A 20,425-nucleotide genomic window follows, 5' to 3' on the forward strand; every position below is an offset into this window, starting at 1 on the left:
ACAGCCCACGGCATGCCGCAGTCAGCCTTCCCCCACTCACAGCCCTGGCGCAGGCCCAGAGTCATCATTCTGCTTCTACAGACGAAGAGGTGAGCTTCTGCCTGACAGTTTACGTATCATCGAGCACTGTGTGCCAGGTCCAGTACTGAGCTGCAACAGCAGTTGGCACCATGGCAAACACAGCAGATGACAGACACTGCAGTGTCTACGTAATGAGAAGAGCAGCCTAAGACCAAGGAACTTGCCTGAGCTCCCAACACTTCTGAGCAGCACAGGCATGACGGAGACCCGCTGACTCACGCGCTGGAATGTCTTCCAGGTGATCCCTGCTCACCTGGGGCCCCGAGGCACCTTGGAATATCCAAGAAGCAGAAAACATGCTTAGAGTTTCATTCCTGCTGCCTGGCCAGGAATGCCAATGCCTGCAAAGGTGGAGAAACATCTGTGTGACAAGAGCTATTCGGATATTCACGACTTCACTGACACCAAGCCATGGTCATCAACTGAAAAAAAAAAAGAGCCTGCTCCAATGTACTGAATTTTGAGACCTGCCTGCAGTGGCCCTGGCGGGGACCAGCTAAATGACTGTGGGGTTAACCCAGTTCTTCCCCACCCCCACTTACTGGCTTACAGCTCTGAACAGCATCATGGGTATGACTGCGTGTTTGTTCATGGTTACCTCCCCCTGACATAAAGAAAAACCAGAAAATCCTAAAGGTGCTTTGCATTAAGGACTTAATTTCCCCTGAATTAGGAAGATTTGTTAAATAACAGGCATTTCATTTTAAAACAAAGCCATGAAAAGATACTCCATTTTATTTTATTTATTATTATTATTGTTATTTTTTACAAATAATAGATTTGCTGCAACATGCTCTGGCTCGTATTATTGAATTAAAAAATTTAACACATTTCAAAAATATCAAAAATACACTATAATAATGAGTCTTAGGACTACAATACAACAATGATTGCACAAAACCATAAGATATGAGCGCACTGTCTGGATGACATCATTGGCAACAGTGAGAGAAAACCCTACAGCGTCTGGGAGGAGTGAGTGGGATTAAGGAGCTCATGGGTGGTCGATCAGCAGACGAGGGACATGACCGCAGCTGCTTTTCTCCACTGAGGAACTACTTACCCGAGTAGGGGCAGAGTCACCGACTGCAGAGAAAAGATGACCTTGTTGCCATGACTGGGGAGGCCAGGAGGCTCCACCCAGAGGGAAGTAAAAAGTGACAAGATAGTTCTACAGTGATGCTGCCAGACATCACCAAATGGCTTGGAGACTAATTCTTTTATCGATAACAGCCAAGTGCTCCCTTAAGGAGATCTCTTCATTGATAATTACTGAAGAGAAAAAGAAGGTAAGCCTGTGGCTACCCAGTACCTGCTTGCAGGGAAGGTCTAGGTGGGAAGAAGAGCAGTGTTTGATATTCGGTGAATCGACCAAACCTAACTGGCTCCATCTCCTGGAAAACAGCACGCAGTGCAGGCAGTTGTAATAGCACCCAGTGTTACCAGCTGCTCGTGTTGGCTCTTAAATACATTAGGAACATGAGTCTACCAACTTATTGCACACACACACACACACACACACACACTCTTGGCAGCGGTGTATTAAAACCCTCCCTTGTATCAGCAGCGGAATTCAATGACTTGACTTTGTAGTAACACTGTAGTTCTGCCATACCACATTCACATTTTCGAATAGATTCCCAATCCAAAGTAAGTCTCAAGGCTGCCAAGACGAGCAGTTTTCTTTCTCCCATGGTACTGCTCAACTGCTCCTCTGATCAGGACAGTTCTTTCAGGCATTTGCTAAAACTCCCTTGTGAAATGGGAGGTACACACAGAACCCTGAGCATCGCGCAGAGGCCCTCCTTGGCCCACATGGGGGACCCAGCCCCTGGGATGAAGCCCTAAGAAGTGGTTACATTCACCTGGGGACAGATGACTGCCTCCCACCAATGCAGCCTACTCAGAGAGCACCCCCTTGGTCCTAGGTCACACGCGTGTTTTACATCAGAGATTTTGGTCACGGACTATGGCCTTTTTACCCTTTAACACAGAGCAACTGTAGGTTATGAATTAAAGGAGACTGCAAAACATAATCAATTTGCTTTGGCCTATCTTAAAGCATTTTAGCACAACCTACTGATTCCTAAAAATCACTCTACCACACCAAAAACACCGGGAATGTTAGAATTCTGCTATCTAAAAAGTTAATGCATTTCCTTTTGTCAAGGTCATTTAGGACCTGGCTTTTGAAGTGGTGCCAATGAGCAGGGTGGAAAACAGAAGACAACAAAAGGATTCACAGGTATTGGATAAATTTTTTTATAAGACTATATTATTAATGTGGTATGTTCCCAAAATAATTTCTACTTTTAGACAATCTCACTATTCTACAATCCACAGGTTGTGCTATCTGTGGAGGAAGATGTCTCACCCATCACCATCAGGGTTTTTCCTTCATTTTCTTTCTTCTTAAAAATTTATTTTTTCATTTCCCCCCTATTCTCCCATATAAAAATAAGGTGGCAACACACTACTATTCCCATTTCTAACAGCACCTAATCTATGTTTGAGCCACTCTGCTCCGTATTTCAAAGCAAAGACCTGAGTTCTAAATATTTTCAGTAGCTGACCAGTAGTTTTGACACAGGCAAGTCAAGTGTGCCTGACAATTTGGAAACTCCAGATGGGAGTCTTGAGAGGTCTAATATTAGACTGTGGCAGCGGTGCAGCTTCCCCCAGGCATCCCACTGCCACACGCTGCGAGGCACAGCGCTTCCGCACGAGAAGACACATGGTGTTTGTGGATGGGTCACTTGGTTCTTGACCACTGCCCTTGGCAGACCCTTCCCAAAAACAAAAGGCATATAATTCAACTCTATCGTTAACATTTTGTTTCTGATGAAACAGATAAAAAAAAAAAAGGGTTCCACTCTATTTTCTTAATTGTGAATATTCAAAAATTCAAAGCACATTTCCCAATGGGTAAAATCAAGCAATGTAAATAAATACTAATTAATTTTCCTAAGTAAATCTTCTAAGTGAAAAAGTGGCAAAAATAGAGAAGGAACTAGGCTTTGCTAGGGTTACATGGAATGTGCGATATCCTGGCATTGAGCCTGGTACCCTGGAACCACACAAGGTGAATAAGCAGTTTTTGGAAGAGTGCGCCGTATAACATTACACGTAAGCTCTTGGTTTATTTCCAACATTCTGGAAACTGCCCCCACCCCCATCTGCTTTACAGTGACAGTGGGAACAAGTCTAACTTGGGAGATGCATCCACTCATCTGTGCTCATTTGGCGTCCGTCTGTGTCAGTCATTTGCTGTAATTCAAGGTGACCTTGACGTCAGCAGTGTCAGCCTCCGCCCTGTCGGCAAGGGGGCCTTCTGCCAACTCTTGCGCGTGTCAGGGGAGGAAGTCAACCCCCAAGTGCCTCCCTGAGAGCTGGGAAGCTCCTGGCAGGTGTCACATTTGTCTTTTCCTGATTTGGGGGAAAGCATTCTTTGTGCTCACTCCTTCCCTATCTTCATCCCCCAAAGTTGCTACGACCTCAGGTTCCTCATGTGTGTTCACAGTCTAACATCCAGGAGTGAAGTCAGTTCCCTCAGCCCCTTCCTCGTACCCTCAAAAAAGGCTCCAACACCCGGGATCTCTCTGCTTTTGCACAGAGGTGCCGGGCTGCCTCAAAGATTGGCTCGAATGCAGATTCAAAAATAAAAGTTCACAATGAAAAGTGCTCTCATTACATTACATACATAAATTATCTGTTTGATTGGTTCTACATTTCCAATAAGCATCATTTTGATAGGTTGTATTCTCGTAGAGAAGAATGAAAAGCATGTGACGAGTCACATCACACCCCTGCTAGTCTGTGAGACAAGGTGATTTTCTCTGGGCAGAGACCCATCAGCAGCAATCGGTAAAGGGAATCAATCTTCAGTCACTTCCTCCACAGAAATACCCCCTCCCTGCCCAGACAGGCAAGTCCTCAGAAATCCTTCTTAGGCGAGAAAGGGTTAATGGCAGGTGGCAGGACTGACACGGGGCAACATCGCCCTCTGCCTGGCAACCCTGGGAATTCCATCGCAGGCAGAAGCAGAAACTCAACACTGAAGGCGACAACTGGCTTATCTGGGGCCAGACCCTGACAGTACTCACCTTTGGCTCTGAGTTCTACCTCACGTGTCTATGGTTTAGCAACGCAGAGGCCAAATGCCTCTGGAAGGGTCCCCACCCCAACCCCACAAGCCTCCTCTCACACCTGCCCACTCCAGGGGCAGCATCGTATCACAGCGCAGTGTCAAACTCCTCCGGGGGCTCAGTCCGATCCTCCTCGCTGGGCTCGGGCTCGGGTCTGCCCTCCTGATGCTGTTTCATCTGCTCCTTCACTTCTTCCTCCAGGTCACGAGGTACAACAAGTTGATCTTCTGGCTCCAGCTGAGTCGGAGCAGCAAAATAGCCAGTTTTCCTCTTGGGTACTTCTGTGGCAACCTCAATGAGGTTCAGGCTGTCTTCTAGGGGCACAATGGAACCATTGGAGAGTTTCTTTCCATAGAGACAGGAAGTGGAGGGGGACTTTTGTAACTCCATCTTGTCCTTGCTCACTGGGAGGAGGATTCCACTGTTCACACTGTTCTGTCTGCGGATCCCAAAACACAAGCTTCTAGCAGGTTCCTCGGGACAGGGAGTGGGAGAGTTGTCTCGGAGCGTAGGAGCGTTCTCAAGGTCCCTCCCTCTGCAGCAGTGGATATCCACTTCCACTTCCAGCTTGCTGCCATTTGTTATGACCCCTTCGACCGGCTGGTCATCATCACTGTCTAGGCCATTGTCAGAATGATTACTGGAGAAGGTGGCACAGGAAGGCTGCCGCTGGAACACCCCAGAGGGGGCTGCCGGATGGAGGCTGCAGCGCCTCTCTGGCCTGGGAAGCAAGCCAGCGTCCAGGCCCACGGTGTTATGCTCATCAGAAGCAGTGGAGCCTACCTCACTGCTCACCTCTGAGGTGGACGTCTCACTGCTGAACTCTGAGGCGATGCCACTACTGGACGAAGGGGTGGTTGGCTTGGGGCCGTCCTTAGCTGTGCTGCTGGAAGCAAACCCCACAGGACCTGGGAGCGTGAGTCCATTCATCTCACAAGTGCAGCCTTCCTCACCAATGTTCAGATAAACTACGATTGCCCCCACATTGTCCTGGCACCCATAGCTCTGTGCTAACGTGCACAGCTTCTTGGCTGCTGCTAGTGGGTCTTGCACATGACGCACCGCGTTGACAGCTTCTGTGTATGACAGGTGTTCCCACAAGGCTTTGTTTCCCAGAATCAGCAACTCATCTTGAATGGTGAGAGGAGTAGAAGAAACGTGGGGCTTGGGGAGGATCCAAGGGTAGAGGTATGTGCAGCCCAGCATCCGGGTACAGCAAGTTACCCCATTCACTTTGTTGTCCTGGAGAAAGAACACGAGTTCTGAGAAACAGCAATAATGACATGCAGTTTTGTGTCTTTCTAAAATACAATGCTTAGGGATGTGACGTAAAATAGAGTTCACACATTATCAGAGTTTTGCTAGAATCAATATAGTTTCATTTGTGAGGGAGAGATGGGGACAGAGATGGGAGCCAGGGTAAGAAACAGATCTCCTACCCACTGGTTTACTCCCCAAAGCCTACAATAGCGAAGGCTGGTCCAGGCCAAAGCAAGGCACGCGGAACTCCATCCAGGTGTCCCAAGTGAGCGACCGAGGCCTAAGCACTTGAGTCAACCTCCACCCTGGTCAGGATGCATCGGCAGGAGGCTAGCGTAATACTGGAGGAGCTGGCACTTGAACTGACAACCTGGATACCAGACTGGGTGTTGCATATGGAGGCTTAACTTGCAATGACATAACACCAATTCCTTAACTGGACTTAAAAAATGAAAGAATTCTAAAAACACAACATACCATATGGTTACAGTACAGAGACCTGGTGACTAAACAGCATCACTACCTCAAAACATTCTTGTTCCAATGTGAAGGACAGACTTCAGCATGTCCTCAAATACAGAAAAGCAATAAGCGGAACCGTCACTGGTTTTCCATCATAAGTACTCCCAGAAAGGCCGAGACTTCTAAGGTTATTTAGCCTAGAAAAGGAGAGTGTGGAATCTGTGGCAGGGCAGGCACGTGGTGCGGCCGGTTAAGGCACAGCTGGGAGGTCCACGTGGTGCGGCCGGTTAAGGCACAGCTGGGAGGTCCACGTGGTGCGGCTGGTTAAGGCACAGCTGGGAGGTCCACGTCTGCTAACACAGTGTTGCTGCTTCAAGTCAGGTACTCCGCTTCGCATCCAGCCTCCTGCTGACGCATCTGGAAAGGCAACAGGTGACAGCCCAACCCCGTGGGCCCAGCCCTTCACACAGGAGACTCAAGTTGAACTCTAGCCTCAGAAAGAGTTCTGGGCTCCTGGTTTGGGTCTGGCTCAGATCAGTCTACTTGGGAAATGAACTGAAAGATCTCTATCACACAAATAATCTTTTTTTTTAAAAAAAAAAAAGAAAGAAAAAAGAAATCTGTAGTGTATTTAACCTACTTTGTAAGGGCTATGGTAATAATAAATAGATCACATCAGAATCCATGGAATTCTGGGCACTATAATTAAAGGGGAAATTAGAATCTTGGGTTGCAGATTGGGATTTTTTTTTAAAAGATCTATTTGTATATTTGTTCAAAGGGTTTTTAAAAAAAGATTTATTTTTTATTGCAAAGTCAGATATACAGAGAGGAGGAGAGACAGAGAGGAAGATTGTCCATCCGATGATTCACTCCCCAAGTGAGCGCAATAGCCAGTGCTGCTCTGATCCTAAGCCAGGAGCCAGCAACTTCCTCCAGGTCTCCCATGCAGGTGCAGGGTCCCAAGGCCTTGGGCCGTCCTCAACTGCCTTTCCAGGCCACAGGCAGGAAGCTGGATGGGAAGCGGGGCTGTCGGGATTATAACCAGCGCCCATATGGGATCTCAGCTCATTCAAGGCAAGGACCTTAGCCACTAAGCCACTGCGCTGGGCCCCTATTTGTATATTTGAAAGTCAAGAGTTATACAGGGAGGGAGAGAGAGAGAAAGAGAAAGAAAGAAAAGGAGAAGGAGGGAGGAAGCAAGAAAGAGAGATAGGGAGAAATCTGAAGGTATCCTATACAGGCTCTAGTTCAAGTTCCAGTTGTTCCACTTCTAATCCAGTTCCCTACTGATGTGCCTAGGAAAGCAGTGGAGGAAAGCGAAGTGTTTGGGTCCCTGCACTCACATGGAGATCTGGAATAAGCTAGAGGCTTTGTTTTTGGACTGGCCTAGCTCCAGTCGTTGCAACCATTTAGGGAGTAAACCGGTGATGGCAGAACTCTGTCTCTGTCCATCTCTCCCTGCCTCTCTGTAACTCTGTGTTTCAAAGAGAAATAAATAAATCTTAAAATCAAACAAAAAAGAATTCCTGGCACCAGAATTTTGGTACAGCAGGTTGAGTTGCCATCTGCAGTCCTGGCATCCCAGGCACTCCACTTCTGATTCAGCTCCTGCTAACAGCTTAGAGAAAGCAGTGGGAGACGGCCCCAGTGCGTGGGTCCCTTCCACTCACATGGGAGACTCAGAAGGAGTTTCTGGCTCCTGGTTTGTGTCTGACCCAGCTCTAGTCATTGCAGTCATGTGGGGAGTGAACAAATGGATAAAAGATTCTCTCACTCTCTTTCAAATAACTAAATCAATCTTAAAAGAATAAAAAACTAAAAAGTAAATAAATTTTATAAGACAGTTAAATGGAAGGCTTTTATCTTTCATTTGCTTTGACTGAAAGAGCTTCCCAAGACTACCACCTTATGTCTGTGTATGTCTGTGTATGTATGAGTATGTAGTCTCCACTTGCAGAGAATGTGACAAACTGTCAAAGAGTATTAAAACTAAAACCAAACAAATTTAAAATGTAATAAAAAGAGAAAGAACCAAAGTTGTCCAAGTCCCAAATCCTGCTAGGTGGAAAGACAGACATTAGCCTGTGTGAGGCGCCTGAAAGAGACAACAGCGAGTTCCCTTACACCACAACTCCTGCCTGCCCGCAACAACCTGTAGTAGGTAGGGTGCCCGTCCTCTTCTCCCCACCCCAATACAGGAGCCCTTCTAGCTTGGCACCAGGCCGTTTTCTACTCCAAGATGGCTGGGCTGGCAAAGTACCTATAGAACTTTCACCAGTTCTATGCCTGCTCCCAGCAGTATCCCAGAAGCAGGAGCGGCAGAGCAGAAGCGGCAGGAGAAGCTGTGTTCATGCCCGTATAAGCTCTAGTCCGAATGCTGCGCGGGCACTCAGGTCTTCACCGAGCTGCCTGCCTGGCTTGTCAGGTGCCTTGTCTTCAGTGCACACGGCGAGCTTGCTGACTGCCGCTCTGTCTCACAAGACACGCTTTTCTTGCAGGATGACATACACCTCTATCACCTACTGGAGATTAACACACTGTTAACTGTGTTTGACTTTTTTTGTTTGGTTGGTTGGTTTTCGTGCTTCCTTGGGTGAAATCTGAGAGAGAATCTGAGAGAATACCAACAAAATAAAGAGCGCAGAAACAGGCTCTCACAATTCTCATGAGCTTTTAGAAGACCCCTTGAATTGTACCAAAATAGCTTTAAATGCATTTCTACACTAGTGTTTTGAGGTCTTCTCCTAATGGTCAGCTGATCATTAACAAAGGAGCAAAGGCAACGCAATGGAAATGAAGCAGTGCTACAACTGCACAAACAGTGACTGCAGAGACACCACAGGCTTCGCCAAACGGATCAGACACGCGAAACAGACCGCAAGACCCAGAAGGTAACACGGAAGAAAACAGGCGATCTTAGGCTTGGCAATAAGCCCCAGCTACAACATCGAAAATTCTACACATAAAATTCATGAGTGGGATTCCCTTGAAACTAAAACCTTTCTGTCTACAAAACACACTGTTGAGAGAATGGAAAGACAAACCCCAAACAGAGAGAAAATATTTGCCAAGTGAGCGGCTGATAAAGGACTTGTTTCCAAAATAACAAAGAATTCTTAAAGCCTTAAAAATAAACAATTCCATTTAAACAGTGTGAGATTTGAAAACACTAAGCAGTGTTTGCAGTAAAAAAATGCTAAAGTCTCTTTGAAAGCGAAGATGTTATCTGCCAGCACATTATAAAGGAGACTGTCGGTGCATATGGAACCATACGCAGAATAAAAAAGGAAAAATATGTTTTACACTTTGCATTTCAGCATGGGGATATCAAGCTACAGAACTATTTCTCCTCCTGTTTGGAGTAACAAACTAGAGCTGTTGGGAACTACCTGAGAGGTCACAATATTTATTTTACATGCCAGCTACTCATTTAAAAAAAATCTCAAGTTAGGATTTCTCATTTCTAACTAATTTTGCTTTTTATTTCTGCTAGTCACTAACTATTCTGTAAAACAGCCTTAACTGGAGCCGTCTGAAATGCACCTTTGTGTGGACTGGTTGTTATTGACGGGGCATGGCAGGAAGAAATGAACCTTCATCACCTCCGTAACAAACACCTTCACAAGATCCAAGGGGTGTGGGTGACTGGCGAGCGCAAGACGCACCTCTGTTATGATGGCTTTTTGGTCCTTCACTCTTTGTGCCTCCTCTGGATCCTGTTCCAGGCTGAAGACTTTGGACAGGGGCACCGGCTTCCCGCCCCGGCACAGGACTGCTCGGCAGGTGCCAACGTTGGCCACAGTCAAGGTAAAGCTGTTTGCGGGATCGACAGTGTCAGGACGGATGCAGCACAGGAGAGCAGAGGAGCCCAGCTTCTGCCCAGCCATTCCTAGTTTCCTGTTCACAGGAAAAGAAAATGCAGACACAGGAGCTACTTTTAGAAGGTGGTGGTCTTTCATGTGCTCTTCTGCTGATTCTTCTGCCATGCGACTGCGAGCCAGTCCACCTGAAGGCAGACTTTTGCCATGGGTCACACCGGTACAGAGTTCGGCCTTCCCCTCCTAGCGGAGAGGAGCTTGTCCAGCAGCGCAGCTAGGTGGGGAGAAATGCAAGTGTGCCCTCCGCTACCGCCTCCATGTCTCATCAAAGACCTCCTCACTCAGGGGGCTTTATCAGATCAGAACCACGTGGAGGGCAAGGTGACTGATAAACAGGGACTGCTGCGGCTTCTGATGTCGTAAGGACCGGCCACGCCATCTGCCAAGTCTCGGTGACGCTGAGGCTGCTGGGCTCAGGACAACGCTTTTAGAATGAAGGGCTCAAGGTGTTTATTCTTTGAAAGAGGGAACACAATCTTCCTTGTATCTCACCCCAAAATATAGTCTCCACCCATCCATCCATCCATCCACTCATCCATCCATCCACTCACACTTACTGCACAACACTGAAAGAGAGCAGATACCATCAGAAAGACCTGGCTTCAAATTCCACCTCCACCACTTCCTAACTGTAGATCTTCAGCAAGTTATTTCTCTAAAAAGCTTTTTTGACTTTTTTTCCTTAAGATTTATTTATTTTTATTGGAAAGGCGGATATACAGAGAGGAGGAGAGACAGAGAGAAAGATCTAGCATGGCCACAATGGCTGGAGCTGAGCCAATCTGAAGCCAGGAACCAGGAGCCAGGAACCTCTTCCAGGTCTCCCACATGGGTACAAGGTCCCAAGGCCTTGGTCTGTCCTCAACTGCTTTCCCAGGTCACAAGCAGGGAGCTGGATAGGAAGCAGGGCTGCTGAGACACAAACTAGAGCCCATATGTGATCTCATTCACGTAAGGTGAGGACTTTAGCCAGCAGGCTGCCGCACTGGGCCCTACAGTGTCTGGCTCTAAGAAGCAGCTTCATAATACGTTGTTCTCTTTCCCAAACTCATTATTGTGCCAAGCCTCTAGCTCAATTATTAAAACACAGATTCCATTAGAGGTTCCTGGCTTCTGGTTGTGGATTAGCTTGGCTCCAGCTGTTGCAGCCATTTGGGAAGTGAATCAGTGGATTGGAGATATTCCTCTCTGCATATCTGCCTTTCCAATAAAAATAAGTGAATCTCTCTGTTTCCCCCCCTCTCTATGTAATGCTTTCAAGCAAAAAATAAATAAATCTGTTTTTTAAAAAAGTCTCTTTCAACACCTTACTTTGTGTTTTACTGACTGATAAAATCCAGCTGGAACTCCATGCTATCCCACCCTGATTATTCAGTGTACTTCTCAGTTGCTCATATCATTTTGGTGGTGCACCACGAATTCTCCAATAACTAGATTGAGCTATTGAGCAGTTTGGTTATCTAAAGTTTACGCAATCAACAAACAGACTGTGAGGAGATTAGTATATACTCCCCAGTACAAGTACTCAAAACATGCGGCTCTGATGAGAGATTATTCAGTCACCAACTCTCTCTAGACGCTCTTACAAAAGCTTACCACGGTCCTTCCCAAATAAACACATCCACACACTAACAATGCAGACCACTCTGTGGCTCCTTCAAGAGCCAAGTCCCCACTCCCATGCTGAGAACAGAAGGATCACAGAATGAGCCAGATCTCCTGGATCCCAATCGCGATCTTCAGTTTAAAGAGATGTAGTTTCCAAAAGTAGAACTGAGTTAGGGATTATTGAACCCACCTGCTTACCTGTGAGATACCAAGAAGGTGTTCACCATGAAAACTGTGTCATTGGCTGACTGCTGTACTTCCTCCAAAAGCACATCTGCCATCGTGCACTGCAGCAGGCGGGGGAGCTCCTCGTTCCTGTCCCCGTCAAACATGCCATACACAGCGCCCACGCCCTCTGCGAAGCTCTCCACAGCCAGGGCAGACACACACAGCCTGCAGCAGAAACACCAGAAAGATACTCACCAAACAAAGCTGTGGCAAAATATTATTCCTCAGGGGGCATTCTTTTAAACTGCAAGTATTAACTGAAGGTGAAGCAGCACAAGTGGTGAAAAACTCCCTAGTGAAGAAAATGCAGCAGAACCCTGAAGGATCCTGCCACAGCGTGGAAGGGCAGGTCTTTTCTCTTGGTAGTTATTAAGGACTAGATTTTGTCAAAGCCCTCAAGGCAAGAACATCAGAGCCCATCTGTCGCTGAACAAGCTGCAGTCCTTGCGGCAAGGGAGAATGCTACACCATGGAACCCGGCCGTGTGCTGGCGGGGGATGTTGGACAGAACCTAGTATAAGATTTGGGCTTTGGCTGGGTCGCTGGACAGCACTGTAGGAAGTAAAGGATCATACTAGGTTGGCTGGTAAGAGAAGGCACGGCCATTCCCTGGTTGGCTATTTCAGTCCTGTTGACAGGGAGGAAAATTTAGCACAAGGATAAAGCTATAATTGGTGAAAGAAGCAGCAACCACCCTCTTTAACCATGAGAGGGGGTGTTAGTTCCATGTACTGCACATTTATCTTGTATTGCCTCATTTTATCGCTACTCAGAAGGATCTTTTTTTTTTCCTCCCAAAGATGCACTATATTTTTATTTGAAGGGCAGAGTTACAGAAAGCAAGCAGAGACACAGATCTTCCACCTACTGATGCACCCAAATGGTAGCGATGGCTGGAGCTGAGCCAATCTGAAGCAGGAGTCAGGAGCCTCCTCCAGGCCTCCCACATGTGTAGATGGGTCTAAGAACGTGTACCATCCTTTGGTGCTTTCCCAGGACATAGGCAGGGAGCTGGATTGGAAGTGGAGCCACCTACACTTGAAATGGCACCCATAAGGAATGCTGGCACCGCAGGCAGAAGCTTGGCCTACAATGCCATGGCGCCCGCCCCTCTTAAAAGACTCATCTATCTGTGAGCTGACAGGCTGGGATGTGTTAATGTGTAACAGAATAACAAGGCCTCACTAGGAACACCAGCACGGATTTCACATGCCAGGGCTGCTTTCCTCCTTCTGTTCTTTGCCTCCAGTCAGCATACTCACTTGTTCCTCTGTCCTGCCATCTCAGCCAGTCCGTGGCTCCAGAAGGTTGATGTAACTGTAGAATCTGTGGCTGGTAAAGGTTTCTGATCAATTTTCAGTGTTGTGATATGACTGTAGAGGTGAAGGAAGGAAATATTAAGCCATATATCCTTTTGTCTTTAATGAAAACCATCCCGAAGATGCTTTTTAAATTAATTTTAAGTATTTACTTCACAAGCAGAGTAACACAGACAGTGAGAGAAAGAGACAGAGATATTTTTCATCTTCTGGTTTACTCCTACAATGGCTACAATGGTCTGCCTGAAGCCAGGAGCCCAGAACTCCATTCAGATCTCCCACATAAGTGGCAGGACCCAAGTATTAGGGCCATTCTCTGTTGCTTTCCAGGTAAATAGAGCTGGATCTGAAGCAGAGCAGCTGGGACACAAACTGGCCACCAATATGAGGTGTCAGCATAGACCGCAGCAGCTTAAGCTGTGGTGCCATGTCAACCTCAAATTTATTTGAAAGGCAGACTAACTCAGAGAGAGGGAGACAGAGAATCTTCCATCCCGTGATTTACCCCCCAAATGTCCCAACAGCAGCCAGGTCTGGGCAAGTTCCAACAGCACGAGAACTCCCACAGATTTCCCACAGGGGTGACAGAGGTCCAAGTTCTTAAAAAAAAATCATCTGCTGCCTTCTCAGGTGCATTGTCAGGAGGCTGGACTGGAAGCAGAGAGGCCGGGTCCCTCTCGCTGGCGCACCCACACCCTGCCTGCTGTGGGATGTGCACCTGGCAAGCAGACGCTTTATTCGTGTCACAACACTGGCCCCCAATAACATGTTTCCATAAAAGCACCTGTTGACAGGTTAAAATTCAAGCCGAGAGGGAATGAATGCAAGTAGTATGCTGAAAAGGAAGAGGAATACAGGGAAAGGTGTAGGAGGAGGAAATAGGGGCCAAATATTGTCACAATGAATGTCATTCCTTTCTGTGAAGAACTCAGCAAAACAAAGATTCCTATGTTGCAGCCAGATGTCTCCTTGTTTTAAACATTTTCATACAATGATGTCTTGATTCAAAGGATAAACCTGTGTGATCTATTAGTACTTGTGATTAGTGCCAACTAAAATATTTATGCCTGCCACATAAAAATACCAGGCATGTCACTGAGTGGTAGCCAAGGAGCAGTCTTAACACAGACTGCTGCAGACGACAACCATCCATACACAAATCAAGGCAGAGAACCTGAGGCTTCCTGGGCTTGTTCTATCCTTTTAATTAATCAAGATCTCCACAGTCCTGAAGAAGAGCAGGCCAGGTATGGATGAAATTTCCAATGTTTTCCTACCTAAATATGTCTAGTGTCTTGTGTTCCAGAACCAGATTCGTGTTTCCAGTGAGGTCAAGGTCCTGTAACGTAGCGGGCAGAGCCTCTGGAATCAGGATTTCTGTCAAGTCATTGCAACTTAGATCTACAAACTGAAAAGAAATGGAGAGACAGACACACCTTAGAGAGCTCAGTCTTCACTCCCAAATGCTCCATCTCTTATTACACCCTCAGTCATGTATACTCCGGTCCCAACGTGAGTATATGAAACAGTACTTCTTCCTTATGAGCAGAGAATAACCTCATTCACACTAATCTCACTTCCCCATACGGGATCCATTACCTCCAGCATGTGAAAGTACCTGGATCTGAGGCAACTGCAGAATCTCTGGGAAAATGCTGATGTTGTTGGAGTGTGCAACCAGAGTGTGCAGCCTTTTGCAGTTTGCTATAGTTGTGGGAATTGTCTTAAGCTTGTTGCCACTCAGGTTCAGTTCCTCCAACTGCTCCAATTTATTTAGTTTGCTGAAAAAGAAACACCAAAATACCATAATGCATCAAGAATAAGCAGCTGCCAAACAAGTGCTATTTCACGGCAACCAGAGTTCAAAGGGCTGCCCGATCCACTGCCAGCTGACCTGTCCAAGTGAAGCAGACACGGGCAACGCCCCGCCTTGCAGCAAGCACCTCTCAGCTTCAGGGAACAAAGCTTCCATGAGTCTCACAGCTGCCCAGTCTGGTGGCCAAGACTTGGAAGAGCAGGCTGAAAAAGCACTGGCCTAGCATGGAAGACTACTGCTGGTCCCTGCTCCACCACTAAGTAGCAGCAAAACTTCAGATAACTTGGTATCAGTGCACCAAAAATGGCTCAGTCATGAAATAGACAAGTTGTACTAGATCGCCATTGAGACTCCTATCAGTTTAAAATTTCCAGGTATTTGTTTATAACTTAATTCATCCCCGTTAAAAATTGATCAAGTTCTGGTTATGCACACAGTACTGTGCCTAGACTTTGAGGTGACTGATTCACAAGACGCCCTTCCCTGAGTTGAGTAAAGTATGCCAATATCTTCAATCACTCTAACACCTTTATGGAGATTATTTCAAATTGTTTTGATTTCCTGATTTGAGAATCATAAAAAACACAACCTGCTATAATATAAAAACTTCAAAAAATAATGAGAATAACCACCCATAACGCCAGCAGTATGAAAGAATGGACAGCATTCCAAATTTTCTCCCAAATTTTTCAAGTCAGTTTTACATCCTGTCTTTTCCATATAACTAGGCATAAATAATTCCTACTACTCGAAGATTCATATTCTAATAATAAAGACTAAATTAATTTTCCTTATTTTAATAACACATACTCTGGAAAATACAGATAAACAACTTTAAAAAAAAACCTTTAATCTCAATATCAGAGATAACACCGAATGACATTTTGGTATGCAGTATTCTCATTATTTTTCAAGCATAAATATAGGTGTTCAAGAAATGAACTGATAAGATTAGTCAATATGGAATATTTTACCATTCTAATGGCAAATTCCATTTGATTTTGTCTGTAGTTTGACTGAGTTCTTAGTGATCTATATTGTTAATCCCTGTCTTAATTTCATACCTCATATCAATTAGCCAACAGCTTTGGAAATCATAAGTCAACGGTCTTTCATTTTCACCTTACATAAATGTATTTCTTCAAATGTACAAGAAAGTTATCTTCATAATTTCTTTACTTAAAAGTGTATAGTTTTCTACGTTAAACATTACTGCACCATGATTAGGTAATTAGGACTAAAAATTCAACACCTTTTAGCCATACTTTCTCTGGTTTCTGATGCTTCACAACTAGGTATGAACTATTAAGAAATTTTTTTCACTGGGAAATCAGTCAACATAAAAGCAAGAGTCAGCGTCAGCTATATAATTCAGTCTAACAAAAGGGAAATGTTCTGTATTTGCGGTGATCGAAGTTGGCATTCACTTACCTCGCAGGAAAGGTCTGCAGCTGGTTGTTGGCCAGGTGCAGGACTCGCAGGTGCGGGAACCCCACCAGCACAGGTATGCACTGGTCAGTCAGGCGATTGTTGGTCAGGTAAAGCAGCTGCAGCACACTCAAACTCTCCCCAGCAGCACACGCAGACGGCAAACACTCCAGACTATTTGCGGACCCATTCAAGTATCTGAGGCTGACAGAACACACACAAAAGGCCACTTCATTTATAATCATATGTTTCTTTGTTATGCAGAAATATCAGTATGAAATGCTGCCATTCTAAGCTCTAAACTTAAAAAAAAGAAAAGCTAATTTCTTTCAGGTAGTTTTTCCTAACTGACTCCATTCACAGTTTATTTTACTCAACTCACACAAGTCGGGGATGACGATATAGCATAACAGGTCAAGCTGCCACCAGCACTGCCAGTAACCCATGAGTGCTAGTTTGAGTCCAGCTGCATTACTTCCAATCCAGCTCCCTAGTAATGTCTCTAAGAAGACTGCAGAAGACAATTCAAGTCCTTGGGACCCTGGGTGATGTTCCTGGCGCCGGCTGCAGCCTGGCCCGGCCCCAGTTGCTGCAGCCATTTGGGGAATGAACCAGCAGATGGAAGATCTCATTATATCTCCCTCTCTAACTGTGCATTTCAACTAATCAATCAATCTTAAAAACAACAACAACTCACACAAGCCAAGCAGAAAGAATACAGGCTTGGTTACATTCCCAGGCTTCTGTCAGGCTGATTCAAACCTACCTTCATATTTCACTATGTATGCATCTACTGAAAGGATGTAGGTGGGAGTCATGTGGACATGTATTTGAACTATGAAAAATTCCTCAGCAGAAAAATACATGTGTTTAATCTGCACCTTTTTCTTAATAGTATTTAGCTGATAATCACCCAATAAAGATCATACAGACTGTTTCCGATTCCATCTGTATGCGGTGAGCACTAGAATGAGCACCTCCTTGTGTGCTTTAGAGACACTCAAGGAGTGAAAGTACGGCCACCAAAGTCATCAACACTAAGCAGCAGTCACCGCCAGCTGAAATCCAGGCTGGTAAATGGGCAATGTTTTGTATCTGAAATGACCAAAGTTTGCATTTACTTATCTTGTACGATTTTTTTTTAAGATTTATTTATTTTCTAAGGAAAGGCAGATATACAGAGAGGAGAGACAGAAAGAAAGATTTAGTCTCTGGTTCACACTGCAAGTGGCTGCAACAGCCGGATCTGAGCCAATCCAAAACCAGAAGCCAGGAACCTCCTCCAGATCTCCCATGTAGGTGCAGGGCTTCAAGGCTAAGGGCCGTCCTCGACTGTTTTCCCAGACCACAAGCAGGGAGCTGGATGGGAAGTGGAACAGGTGGGACACAAACTGATGCCTACATGAGATCCCAGCAGTTCCAAGGTGAGGATTTGCACCGAGCCCTGTGTGAACATTCTTTAAGGAATCTTTTCAGAAACAGAATTGGGGTTTGTGGGGGGTTGTGTAATGACTTTTTATATATTAACATTTAATATGTTTTAAGATCTTCTAATACACGACACATCAGAGGTGTCTGGAAGAGCCACTGAAGCAACCACATCATGCACCTGAGTGTCCAGGCTGCAGTCTCAGCTCTTTAGCTTCCTGCTTATGCAGGCCATGGGAGCCAGTGGTGGTGCTCAGCTCTAGCCACTGCAGGCATTTGGAGATGTGAGCACTGGCACATGTGTCTGCTCTTGAGTGTGTGCCTGTTCCCTCTCTCTTTCTCACTCTCAGAAAAATAAAAGGGGAGGGGTGGGATAAGATGCTAGACAGTGCCCGGCACAGTAGCCTAGTGGCTAAAGTCCTTGCCTTGCATGCACTGTGATCCCACAGGGGCACAGGTTCATATTCTGGCTGCTCTACTTCCCATCCAGCTCCCTGCAATGGCCTGGGAAATGCACTGGAGGATGGCCCAAAACCTTGGGACCCTGTACCCATATGGGAGACCCAGAAATTGTTCTTGGCTCCTGGCCCCAGATTGGCTTAGCTATGGCCGTTGTGGCCACTTGGCGGGTGAATCAGTAGATGAAACAAATATATTTCTCTCTGTCTCCCCTTCTCTCTGTAAATCTGCCTTTACAATAAAAAAAAAAAAAATCAATATAACAACAAAGATGCTGGACAAAGAAGACACTTGCAGCCTAAACCATTTTTGTACATCTCCATGTTATAGTACTATTGCTCATCTCGATCTTCTGCATTTTCTTAGCAGGTGACTCTGCTCTTGAGAAACAACGCCCTGCAGCACTTACTTTAAAGCCCTGGAGAAGAGTGTATCTGGCAGCCTGCTGAGTCCATTATGCTGCACATCCAGTACCTCAAGAGGGATGTGCTCCACCAGCGCTGGAAGGGTCTGAACATGATTGTGTCCCATCATCAACTTCCTCAGACTCAAGCTACTCAGAATTCTGTGGGGAGAAAATACAAATAAATATCTGTTTAAAGATAATATAAAAGATTTCTGCTTCTGTCCTAGGATATTTGACTGAAATCAGTAAACTAACAGAAACATGCTCTTCTAGACTATACAACCACCTAAAGGTGCCAGGGCCAAGAAGGCAATCACACCATCTGTTATCTACCACCCAGCAAGAAGTCATGAATGTCACCATGACAAAGGTCAATCAGTAACAGCAAACAGCACAAAGGCGATCTGAACTAAAAAAGCAACTTAGATGTTAGGTCCACAGAGAACCAAAAATTCATTGTATTAGCATAATTTATTAATACAACATATTAATAATAACAAATTATATTACAAGACAAACTACTACTTAATGAATGGTTAAAACGTGGGAGGCTGCAGGCATTGTAATGCAACGAGGTAATCTACTGTTGGGACATGTGCATCCCACGAGAGAGTGCCTGTATGGGTCCTGGCTTCTCTGCTTCTGATCTGGCTTCCTGCTATTGCTCTGGGGAAGGCAGACCACAGCCTGAATGCCTGGATTCCTGCCAGTCACAGGGGACTCAGGTGGAGGTCCGAGCCCCTTGTTGCAGCCAGGCCCAGTCCCAGCTATTGTGGGCATTTGGGGAAGGAACCAGATGAAAGATCTTTCTTACTCTCTGGTCACTGACCATTTCAACTAAATAAATACTTTTTCTTTTTATTGGGCTGGACCATTTAAAAATGAAGTCCAGAAAGATGTTTGATTTGTTGAAGATCTTGCACTTAAAAGTAAATGGAACAGTTGGGGTTTGAGCAAAGGTCTGACTTCAAAGGTTACCTTCCTACTTCCTATGCTATGAAGCTTCTAGTTTAGTTGCAAAGACTCCAGCAGATTAACATGTTACAACTCATATACTTTGAATATATCATCTCTTCCCCAGCTTTAGCTACTACTCTCCTAACTTCTTCACTTAGAGAAATCTCACCTTCTGGTGAAGGTCAACTCAAGCCGCATCTTCTCCATGAAGCACTCTCTACTTATTCTTGTGCATTTCTAAGATTACTTCTACAACATAGTGACTGGGAAGTCTTGGGAATAAGGGACTACTTTCGAATATCAGCTCCTATCATTCCACAGTTAGTGTGGCCTCAGTAAGGTTTCTTAGCTGCTTTAGCCCTATTTTGCTCAAGTACAGTTCTAACGATGTGGGAACACGATAAAAGGGAAGTTCTCAGGACACTGTCATCTCGTAACTGATCATTCAAAGCTACCTCTGCTGTACTTTGTTAGTTATTCTAACATCATACTATCCTCTGACTTAAATCTCTTAAGCCAAGACCATGCATCAACTATTACTACATTCCTGAAGGCACAGCACACTGCCTTGCACTCAACAGGTACTCGATATGCACTAAACAAAAGGAAGAGAACTCTAATCAAGGAAATACAGACATAAACACATGTGAACACACGTGTAATGTATGCTTTCACACCCACATACCTCACGGGAACCTCTGTGAGAAGGTTGTAACTCACATCTATTATTTCTATCTTCTTTGCGTCGCAGGCCCAGTCAGGGACACACTCTAGCAAGTTTCTGCAAAAGAAAATTAAAAGGCATCATTTAAGATGATATGTGGATCTCACTTCACTAGACTGAAAGTTATCTCTTAACTAGTCTGGGAGCTCCCAGAGGACAGGGACAGTCGGTGATCTGCTACCTAGATCACGCAGAAGGTGCCGAGGGAAGGCTGTTGAATCCT

At 45.4% G+C, this 20,425-nt stretch overlaps 1 protein-coding gene across 1 annotated transcript in view; it reads right to left on the minus strand.

The window, feature by feature from the left end:
- Positions 1-813: 813 nt before the first annotated feature.
- PHLPP2 (PH domain and leucine rich repeat protein phosphatase 2) overlaps positions 814-20,425 on the minus strand; it is a 64,187-nt gene continuing 44,575 nt past the window's right edge. Inside the window, exons 11-19 of the mRNA XM_040982410.1 lie at positions 20,164-20,259; positions 18,525-18,680; positions 16,232-16,432; positions 14,603-14,765; positions 14,262-14,392; positions 12,928-13,038; positions 11,636-11,830; positions 9,617-9,848; positions 814-5,468 (exon numbers count right to left, since the gene is read on the minus strand). Coding sequence (XP_040838344.1) covers positions 4,314-5,468; positions 9,617-9,848; positions 11,636-11,830; positions 12,928-13,038; positions 14,262-14,392; positions 14,603-14,765; positions 16,232-16,432; positions 18,525-18,680; positions 20,164-20,259 — 2,440 coding nt within the window. The 3' untranslated portion in view covers positions 814-4,313. The remainder of the gene's footprint in view (positions 5,469-9,616; positions 9,849-11,635; positions 11,831-12,927; positions 13,039-14,261; positions 14,393-14,602; positions 14,766-16,231; positions 16,433-18,524; positions 18,681-20,163; positions 20,260-20,425) is intronic.

The sequence above is a fragment of the Ochotona curzoniae genome, unplaced genomic scaffold (assembly GCF_017591425.1).
Source record: "Ochotona curzoniae isolate NIBS_2020 unplaced genomic scaffold, NIBS_Ocur_1.0 contig_3622, whole genome shotgun sequence".
NCBI classification, from domain to species: Eukaryota; Metazoa; Chordata; class Mammalia; order Lagomorpha; family Ochotonidae; genus Ochotona; species Ochotona curzoniae.